Genomic DNA, 11,431 nt, shown 5'->3' with positions numbered 1-11,431 from the left:
ATATATATATGTATATATATTTAATTTCTGTTAACTTCTTTAGAGATGATAGCACACATAATTTTGTTGGAATTTTATGTCCAATCCTCAAATTCCATTATTTTTCCTAATTACTTTCTGCTCCTTTCTTTGGATTGGTAATTTTTATTCCCTTCAATTTGTTCTCTTACCCTTTAAATGTCCCTTTTCATCTTATTCTTATCTCAATTCTAATATTATGTCTTTAGTGTGACATTGTAGAATAAGCAATGGACTGCTAACTGCAGGATCAAACCCACCAGCCAGTCCTCAGAACCGACACCATGGCACTAACAAAAGCACCAACATAATCATTCAGAGTGTAAAACACTTCGGAAAAACTTTCTTCTGTCTTCTGGAGTATGCTATCACAGACTGTATTGTCTTCTTTCTTTTGCGAGATGTGCTGTTTCTCTCCCTGGTCACTGCAGAATTCCAATGTCCTGTTTTTCATATTAGCCCTTCTTGACGTGAGCTGCTACAGATGGACAACTTTTACACTATACTAAGGTGTGGTGCTGTGAGTTAAGGTGTCAGACTGCAAAGCCTTTTGAACTGCAAGGTCGGTGGTTCAAGCTCACCAGCTGCTCCAAGGAAACCCTATACAGGGTCGGAATCGACTCGATGGCACTTAACAACAACAAGGACTCCTGGTGTGGTGCTGCAAAATAAGCTTTGAGCTGCTTACCACAGGGTCAGTAGTTCAAATCCACGAGCAAGTCCTCAGAAAACCTATACAGGGTTGCTATGAGTTGAACCGAGTCGACAGCCCTTAAACCAACAACAAGGGCAGATTAGCTCCTTGACTCATTTCTTTCCTCATCTGGGTACTGTCCTATCTTCCCCTCAGAGGTAAAGCTTGATTTGTTGTTGTTATTAGGTGCCATCTAGTCAGTACCGAGTGATAGCAACCTTATGCACAGCAGAACGAAACACTGCCCGATCCTGGGCCAACCTCACTACTATTGGGCCAACCTCACTACTATTGTCACGCTTGAGTCCACTGATGCTGCCACTTGGCCAATCCATCTTGTTGGGGGTCTTCCTCTTTTCTGTGACCCGCCACCTTACCAAACATGATATCCTTCTCCAGCGACTGGTCCCTCCTGACAGTATGTCTGAAGTATGAGAGACAAAGTTTGGGCATCTTGGCCTCCAAGGAGCACTCTCACTGTACTTCATCCAAAACGGATCTATTGGTTCTTTTAGCAGCCCATGGCACTTTCAATATTCTCCACAACTCGTCTGTCAGTTTGTCATACTGTGGTGGCTTGTGAGTTGCTGTGATTCTGAAAGCTATGCCATCGGTATTTTAAATACCAGCAGGGTCACCCATGGTGGTCAGGTTTTAGATGAGCTTCCAGACAAAGAGAGACTAGGAAGAAGGAGTGACGAACTACTTCTAAATATTTAGTCACTGAAAACCTTATGAATAGCAGGGAAAGCTTGATAGCTAGGTAGTAATGGCTTGTTTTAGACTTATTTTTCTTGATGTCAGAAAAACGGGGTCGTGGGCAAACATTAATAGATTTAATCTTGGCTATTTTTTACTGTAATTTTAAAAATGTTTTGTATTGAGGTTCTCACTGCCTTTGCCAGTCTTCTTGAAGTTTTTAAAGCTTCATGTTTTCTCTGCTTTTACTATGAGGCCTGGAGCATCACTATCAGTCTTAGATATTTATTAGTAACCTGTTGCCATAATGTAAATCTTTTTCCAGGAGTAAAAAATATTTAACAAATCAATATAAAAAACAACATAGACAAAGTAGCACTGAAGTAATCTGTACCAAAAAATAAAATAACGTAAATAATAATAATAATAAAGAGAATTTTTTTTTTTTTTTAAAAAGGGAAATCTTTGCTTAGACTGTGAGGTCATATTCTCATCAGAATGAACTGGAAACACACACACATAGCATTCCCATTACCTGCAGTATCTATCTGCAAGGATTTTTTTTCTTCTGCCCAGGCTGTAGTTTCTGGTAGGCTTTCAGCACTGCAACCTACAGAGGAAAATTAAAACAGTGTGCAGATACAAAGTTGACAAAATTCCTGTTTAAACATTTGTTGTGTGAAAGGCATTATAGATAGATGTTAGAGAAAAAAACAGATCAGTCAGAAATTTTAGAAAACTGAAGATCTAAATCAGGGTCAAAAACATAAACACATGCAATATCAGGCAGCTTCAAAAAGCTGGTGGAAATATAGAATGAAAAGATAATGCAGTATTTCCAGGACTTTTAAAAGCCCCTCCATACAAAGTAAAGAATAACACCGTACAGAGACACAGATCTAGACGTTCAAATGAAGGGAATCTACATTCAGATAGAACAATCATGCAAGAATTCTAGACTCAGCTGAGATTGATTTAGGTGTTAGAAGATAGTTAAAATGGGCTATACACTGCAATGGGAAGAGAAAGGCATTTCAGGCAAAGGTGACTATATAACAAAAAGGCTGAGTTAGGAAAAGCAACTGAGAATCTAAGAAATAGACCAACATTATGTTTTGTCTGATTACAAGATAAAGTGGTACGGAATAGTGTTCAAAAGGTTATCTGAAAGCAGATTCTACTGTTTTGGAAGATCACTAGTTTAGACTTTATTCTACTGGCAATGATAACTACTGAAATCAATTGACTAGGAATCTAAAATGATAATATAACTACTTCTGAAACATTCACTTAGCAACAGCAAAAAGGAGAAAAGATTTTTGAAGTGTTACCTAGACTACAATATAATAAGAAACAGTAAATATAAAAAGAGAAGTGACTAATTATGCTCTAAAGTATGTTTCTTATTTTCAGTTGTGGCACATACTACTAGCTGGCCCCTACTATCCATTTTCCTCTTCAATAAAATCTGACTTTAGCTGGGCATAGTTATTAAAAGAATGAATTTCCCAGGGTCCCCTAGCAACCTAGCTAGAGCGAGGATGTGACTAAAGTCTGGCCAACATGCAGTAAGGTGAATGGTACATGCAACTTCTGAGAATTATTCTTAATGATAGAAATATACTTTTCTCCTTCCCTTCTTTCCTGCTGGTTGGAAGACATGCATGGTGGCTGGCCAAACGTGTCAGAGCAACAGAAAGGACCTTGTTCTTGATATTCTTAAGCATCGTGCCTATCTCTGGATTTTTATGGGAAAGAAAATAAGTTTCTGTCTTCTGTAAGCCAGTTAATTATTTATTTTCATCTCTCAGAGCCAAAATTAATTTATTTTTGTTGCTGTTTTGGTAGAGAATATATACAGCAGAACATATGCCAATTCAACCATGTCTACATGGACAAAATTGACACTGATTACAGTTTTCAATGTGTGCAACCATTTTCACCCCCCTTTTCCTGAGTTGTCCCTCCCCATTAACACACACTCACTGTCCCCTAAGTATCCTAAATGCCTGAGTTCCTGTTGTCAATTTGATCCCATACAGATAGGTCTAAAAGAGCATAATACTCAAGGCAGGTATTTTCCACTAGTTAATTTACTGTTTGGCCTTAAGACTTCAGGAAAAATTTTGGTTTAAGGTTTAAAGATCATCAGGGGTTCATTTAAGCCTTTAAACATCCAGAAAAGGCTGCAGTCCACAAGAATTTTAAAATTTAATTCTGTATTTTCTCCCTTTGATCAGGATTCTGCTACAGAATATTCCATCAAAATGTTTAGAAATGGTGGCTGAGCACCATCCAGTTTTTCTGGTCTCATGGTGAAATAAACTGTTTATGAGAGCAATTAGCCCTACCTTTTATTTCCTCCTAATGACTCTCCTTCCTCTGTTTCTCCCAACAAATAAAGACCAATTGTGCCCTGGTTGCCCCTTGAAAGCTTTCAAGACCCTAGGCACTAGGTAACAAACTAGGAGATAGAATAGAAGGACTAAACCTACTATTAGGCCAATTAACTGAAATGACCCATGAAATCATGGTCCTAAACCTCCAAACCAAGGAGCCAAATCCCATAATGTGTTCAGTGGTACACAGACAGCCTCAGCACTACCGTTTTGTTGTTTTAAATACACCTTTAATGCAACTTTTTCAGATTCAACTTTTTATAGGTATACAACTGACTGATAGCAATTATACTAAACAGTTGTGCAACATTACCCCTAATCAATGTGATGTTTCCATTATTATGTATCTTCATAAGCATTAACCTGTCCTCCCCTTTCCCTCTTCCTACCACCCCTGAAAACTACCAAGAAACTTTTGTCACTATTCATTTTCCTGTTCTTGTCTTACTATATAAGTTAGGTCATACATTTTTAATCAGTATAGTCCCAGTGAATTAGCATAGCTGTATAAACAGTGAGGAAATAAGGTGAATTTACCTGAAGAACACAGGCTTATGCACAATAGTGACATTAGAGACTTAACAATTCCTAGCATTGAAATCTTTTATCAGGAAAGGTACAAAAATTTTTGGCAGTGAGATTAATTTGTGTATTATTGTGGTACATTGAATTTACTTGATAAGGCTTTTCTATCCAATGTTTTAATTTCCACCATGTGACTGGATGGGACCATGCAAATAAGGAATGCAGGACTGTACGGCTGGGATTCATTAGTTTTGCCCTCCAGCTAGGTTTAAAAGGAGCCATCTCAGAAGCAGAGGCAGAGGCAGAAGATTCTAGGACCATCAAGAAGGTAGAGCATGAATGGAGGATGAGATCCCCACCTAGAAAAGCGACAATGGCAGAGATGATGGTAGAGGCCATAGCACAGAAAGACAGAGCAGCTGCAGGCTCTAGGTCCATGGACAGAGGGCAGAGGCCAAGGGACCACATGGCCGAGAGGCCAAAGACAAGAGTGAGGTGTGCCTGCTGTATGGCAGACAAGAGGCATTCCTGACTGGACCGCTGCTGCTGCATCCTGAATTGGTTTTGATCCTGAACTGTACCCTGTTCATTTCCCTAATAAAACCCATGTCATGAGTTCTGTGTGGCCATTGCAACGGATTATGGAACCCAGATGTGAAGCAGTGAGTGCTGTAGGCAGTATGGTTGGTGTTAGGATTGGGTAAATAGGTTGTAGAGTGTCTGATCTCTGCTTCATAGGAATTGGCCTTGTGTTAATTCTCTTTCCCCCTTGTGAAGTCAGGGGGTGTCAGATATGGCTCCCACATGGTTTTCCCAACTATATTCACACAGACCTCCAAGGATAAAAAGTGTCAATTTTATCTGTCAATGTATACCAAAAAAATGCAGGTAAAAATATCTAAGCTATTTCACAAATAAGCAAGGTGGAGGAGGGTTGAAGGCAACAAAAAGAGAACAGGAAATATATTTGTTTATACTTGAAAGGAAGAATCTCATTTGAGTGGGCCAAAAGAAAAGACACATTCAATCCGGTTTAACTACCTGCATTGTCTTTCTGTAAGGACTCCTTCTCATCAGGAGGAATGGGTTTAGTCACTGCCCGCTTACTGCAGAGCTCTTCTTTCAGTGTTTTGTCTGAGACATACTCATCCCCAGTGATGGATACTTGAACTGGGACATCATTTGATCACACAGAAATAGAAAAGATAATAAACACAATGGGCAAGTTAAAAAAACCCCACAATGAAACCAAACCAAAGATAACTGTATATATTAGGAAAAAAGCATCTTAGGCCCTAGTATGCAAAAGTTGTGACAGTTACTGTAACCTATGATTTGGAAAGCTTTTTATATATTTTTTATGTATAATAACAATTTAAATAAAATAACACTTCAAGTAAAATCAGTTACTTGACGGTAAGATACAACATAGGTCTTTTATAAAAGTACAGATCGGGTATTCATTTTCAAAGTAGATTTGAATGATCTTTCAAAATCTTTAGCTTATAAAATAATTTTATCACTTTGGGGAATCAATTTTGTTATTTCATATAATCTAAGAAAAGCACCTACCTGTATCATCAATAGCTTTTATGGAGAATTCTCATAAAATTAAAAACAACCTTCTGTAGTGGTATTACCTTTTAAACTCACCGGAATACTTTCTATTTTTTCTGTCTTTTTTGATGGTGGAGTGGGGGGGAGGGCGGCTTGCATGCTTGCTAGCAACTTGTTTATCTTATTGATCTTTTTAAATTCAGCTTATTTTTCTCTTATGGGAAAATTTAATCACAATATTTGTTGTTAAGTGGCAGTGAACTGGTTCCAATTTACAATGAGCCTGTATACGGTTTCCGAGACTGTACATTTTTGTGTGAGCCTTGGTTTTCTTTATCATGTTACTATTTTTATTTTAAGCTCATTAATTTTTATTTTTCTTGTTTCAATCTTCCTAATCTCTTTGATAGGTCCTGGTGTAATGCTGTAGGATAAACACTGGACTGCTAATGACAAGGTGGACAGTTCCTCAGCAACGCTATACAGGGTTATTATAAGTTGCAACAGACTCGGTAGCACTTAACAACAACAACAATCTCTATTTTCTGAAATGTTTAGGTCATTTAAATTTATTTTTAAATTTCAGTAAAATATTTCAGGTATACTATAAGTGTAAATAACATAATGAAGACCAATGTAGCTACCACAGAGCTTAAGAAACAAAACGTTACAGACAGAAGCAATTTCCGGGCAAGGCTCAGCGATGTCATTCACTTTCTCTCCTCAGTAGTAATTATCATACTGAATTTAAAGTTTATCAATCCCAAAGATGTTTAAAAAGTCTTTACGGTAAAGTATATATATTCATCAACAACATATAAAGTATATGATGATAATCTATGTACCTTTGAGCAATAAGCCTTTTTCATTCAACATTATGATTCTGAGATGTACTCACATTAATACAGGATGCTCTGATGAACTGATTTTCAATGTCATATGCTATTACTGTTGATAAGTGCTTTTGAGTCAGTTCTGCCTCAGCAATTCTGTATAGGGTTTCCAAGCTGTGGCTGGTGAGTTTGAACCACTGACCTTTAGGTTGACAGCTCAATGTTTATCCTACAGATCCATATCAATGTCATATTTTGTTGTTGTAAAGTGAGGTCAAGTCAGTTCCAATTCATAGCGACCCTGTAAAAGCATTTCTGTCGAACGGCTGGTGTGTTTGAACCACTGACCTTGCGGTCTAGTGATTATCCTACAGTGCCACACTAGGACTCCCAGTGTCATATAGCATTCTATTTTTCACCTGTTGATCAACTTCAGGTTATATCCAATTTTTTAAATATTAAATGTTGCAATGAACATTACTGTAAATTTTCTTTGTATGTATTGTGAGTTGGAAATGACTTTAGACTGTTACTTACCTTTTGTTTATGATGTCTTTGGACACAAAATTTTTTTTTCATTGTAATAATATCGCATTCATTAATTTCCTTTATGCTTTGTGTGTTGTGTTTAAGAAATCTTTCAGCATCTTATGGCCACAAGGATTGGCTGGTTGGTTGGTTATGTACCATGGAATCAGCGCCAAATCATAATAAATCTCCTGCATAGGATTTCTGAAATTGGTAGTTTCGAACTGCTGATCTTGAGGTTAGCAGTCCAACTCGTAACCACTATACTGTCAGAGTCACAAGGATAGTCAATTAAATCTTAAAAGCTTAGTTTTCCCACTCACGTTTAGTATTTAATAAAGCTGGAATATACTGTTGTTTAGCCTTTGGTAGGTGATCAATCTGGTTCTATTTTTTTCCTACATATATATATAAAATCAGTGATTCAAATACTGTTGAATAATTGATTAGTTTATCCTTTCCCCACGAATTGTTATGTCATTTCTGTCATATGTTTCTACATGCACGGGTGCATTTCTGGGTCACTATTTTGTTCCTCAGAAACCCTGTGCAGGGTCACTATGAGTCAGAACTGACTCCATGGTACTTACCAACAATATTTTGTTCCAAGAAGTTCTGATATGGTGTTGCAGGACTGCGAACCACAAGGTTGGCGTTCAAATCCACCAGCTGCTCCTCAGAAACCCTATAGAGGGTCGCTATGAGTCGGAACCAACTTGACAGCACTTACCAACAACATTCTGTTCCAAATGAGCCCTGGTGATGCTGCAGGATAAGTACTGGACTGCTAACCCCAACGTCAACTGTTCAAACTCACCAGCCACTCCATGGAAGAAAGATGAGGCTTTCTGCTCCTGTAAAATCTGCAGCCTCAGAAACCCCATACAGGGTCCCTATGAGTTGGAATTGACTCAATGGCAGTTAGTTTTTTAATTCTGTTCCAAGGAGCCCAGGTGATACAGCGGGTTAAGTGTTGGGCTGCTAACCAAAAAGTCAGTTGTTCAAATTCACCCAACAATCCTTGGGAAAAAGATGCGGCAGTCTGCTTCTGTAAGGATTTACAAAGGCCTTGGAAGCCTTTGGAGCAGTTTTACTGTGTTCTATTGGGTCACTATGAGTTGAAATCAACTTGATGGCAGTGAGTTATTCTGTTCCATTTTTTCCTGTTTATTCTTATGCAAATAAGAATGAGTTAGAGTAAATAAGCTACCTATACAATGTTGTGGCAAGTGCCAGTCAAGTTGGTTCCCATTTACAACATCCTCTCCAAGGAGCAGATGGTGGGTTTAAATAAGTCTTGAAATATGGCATAAGGTAAGTTCCTTTAAATTTATTTTTTAATTTTCCATAAAAATATAGAATCAGCATGCCGGGTTTCATTAAAAAAAAAACTACTGGACATTTGGGGAAAAGTACACTGAATTTAGATACTAATTTCATAACAAACAAGGTAATTCTTCTTACTACTATACAACTCTCGAGTTAGTCAGGTCTTCCTAAATCTAACTGTGAAGTTTTATAATATTCTATACAATAGTTTTGCAAGTCCTTTGTTAATTTCTAAGCACTTTATATTTGGTTATGTTATAAAAGATACCTTCAAAGAAAATATTTTAAAATGTGTGGTACAGATTGATTTGATTTTATATCTCCCCTACATATATAATCAGTGCTCCAAATATGTAGTTTATATGTCAAAAAAAATGCAAATATGGAACATTTGTTATTTTCCCAGGTCAATAAATAAAACTTAGCTAGAATCCTAGATGGCTCCCCTCATTCCTCCTTCCAACCTCCCCCAGGCTCAGGGTAAACATTTACCTGACCTAGTACAGCAGGTTGGCTCTGAATATTCCTAAACTTTATATAATGGAATCATATAATATACACTTTTTAGTGTCTTGCTTACTTTATTCTTTCACATTAGGATGGCAAGATTCATCCTGTGCTGTTGTATAGTTATCTTCCACTAATCTCATTTGCTAATTTGTATTCAACAGTATAAACGTGCCACAATTCATCCATTCCACTGGTTAAAAACGGAACACACTGGACAATTTCTAGTTTGAAGCTATTACAAATACTGCTATAAAATCTATTTGTGTATGTGTCTCTTGGAGTCCTGCTGTGAAGCTGTGGATTAATGCTCTGGACTGCAAGTCGGTTTGAACCAGAAGGTCAGCGGTTTAAGCTCACCAGCTGCTACCCGGAAACCCTATACAGGGTCACTATGGGTCGGAACCAACTCAACGGCACTTAACAACAACAAATGTGTCTCTTGGTGTTTGTGCAAATTCATTTCTGCTGAATATACAGCTGTAAGCAGAACTTCTAGGTCAAATGTTATACTTTTGGCAACATTAGTAGATAATGCTAAACACTCTGGAGCCGCCTTACCAATTTACACTCCCCACACAGCAGTGACTGTATAGTCTCACCAATACTTGGTACTGTCTTTCTCATTTCAATTATTCTAGTGAGTATGAAGGGGAGGGGTTTTACTGTGACTTTAAATTTGCATCTCCCTGTTGATTCCCATGAAGTTGGATAGTTTACATGTTCATTTGCTTCTGGCTTTTCTCTTTTGTAAAGTACCTATCCAACTCTTTTGCCCGTTTTTCTATTGGGTTGACTACATTTTTATTGTGGATTTATGACAGTTCCTTATATATTCTGAATATGAGTCCATGTGAGATAATGTACTACAAATCTCTTCCTCACTCCGTAGCTTAGCTTTTACTCTCTTATTTGGTATCTATAATTATAAAATTTCCTGATTTCATGTGCCCTATTTGGCAATACAATATTTGGGTGGGGGGCATTCATCCTATTTAATGACTCTTTTTCTATCTACCAATTATGAAGATATATTCCTTTTATTTTCTTTTATAGTAAGGAGCTCTGGTAGCGTAGTGGTTATGTATCGGGCTGCGAACCGTAAGGTCAGCAGTTCGAAACTACCAGCGGTTCCGCGGAAGAAAGATGAGGTGTTCTGCTCCCGTAAAGATTAACAGCCTCGGAAACCCTGTGCAGGGTCGCTATGAGTCGGAACCGACTCCACGGCACATAACAACAACAACAACCTACATACAAGGATAAGTCAAAAAGTATTTCCACTACTGTTCCAGTTCATACGTGCACTGTTTATTCTAAACAAAACATGTTTAAACATGTCTCTGCAATCAGTGGATGGCTATAGACAAGTTCTCTCAGTAGCGCACTTGTCTTAGTCTTATTAGAGTGCTTTCAAAAACAAAGGCTCAATCAAACAGTGGCTTTCCAGAGGATCTGCTGAGGAAATTTGCAGAAAAAGGAAAACTGCATTGATGAGACAAAAGTCAGCCAAGAAAGTTGAGCTGAGAAATATTTTTTTCATCAAGACAATGTACCTGCTCATTTTTCAAGGGCAGCAAGGGCAGTGCTACAAAAGTTTCCTTGGGAAACATTTACACCATCCACCCAACAGCTCCGACGCTGCCCCTTCAGACTTCTTTATGTTCCCCAAACACAAAAACATTGAAAAGGAACATGATTTCAGGCCTGTGACAATGTCAAAATTCATTCTGTTGTTGTTCTTAAGTGCCATCGAGTCAATTCTGACCCACAGCAACCCTTTATAGGGTTTCCAAGGAGCAGGTGGTGAACTTGACCCACTGATGTTGCAGTTCAAACGACTTTGCAGTCTGATGCATTAGCCCACTGCGCCACACCAGGATTCCCAAATTCATTTACATGTGGTATAAATCAAGGAAGGCAGAATTCTCTGGGGAAGGGTTAAAGAAATGAAAAAAACCACCTTCAGAAGTGTACAGACCTTTCTGCCCAGGAGACATCAAGGCAAGTTGTCGGATCCCCTTGGGGCAAACCCCCTTCCAAGACTAAGACGCAATGGGAATAGAGGAGCAGACATGTGCTCTGACTGGTGACCATTTCACTGATAAGGGGAAGTGAGGGATAAACAGCAATGAAGCTACGAGCTAAGTCCTACAAGGTTCGATACGTTTGTGAACCCGGATAGAGACCTTGCTGGCCAGCTGTATGGTAAGACCTGGAGTCTCCTGGGACTAAGTGCTTACTAAGAGTAAGTGACATAGCCACAGAGGACTAGAGTGGAAAGTGAAGTGTCCAGCTGATAAGAAGAGAGGGAATATGCATAAGAACACCCACACTTGCAGATA

The 11,431-nt window shown here is 38.3% G+C and overlaps 1 protein-coding gene across 1 annotated transcript in view; it reads right to left on the bottom strand.

Annotated features, from left to right (window-relative positions):
- The window catches only part of ALMS1 (Alstrom syndrome 1), a 205,660-nt gene that overhangs the window by 45,392 nt on the left and 148,837 nt on the right, over window positions 1-11,431 (bottom strand). Inside the window, exons 16-17 of the mRNA XM_006877698.1 lie at window positions 5,377-5,505; window positions 1,947-2,021 (exon numbers count right to left, since the gene is read on the bottom strand). Of these exons, the coding sequence (XP_006877760.1) occupies window positions 1,947-2,021; window positions 5,377-5,505 (204 nt within the window). The remainder of the gene's footprint in view (window positions 1-1,946; window positions 2,022-5,376; window positions 5,506-11,431) is intronic.

The sequence above is a fragment of the Chrysochloris asiatica genome, unplaced genomic scaffold (genome assembly GCF_000296735.1).
Source record: "Chrysochloris asiatica unplaced genomic scaffold, ChrAsi1.0 scaffold00557, whole genome shotgun sequence".
NCBI lineage: Eukaryota > Metazoa > Chordata > Mammalia > Afrosoricida > Chrysochloridae > Chrysochloris > Chrysochloris asiatica.
This window is presented reverse-complemented; position numbering and strand designations above follow the sequence as displayed.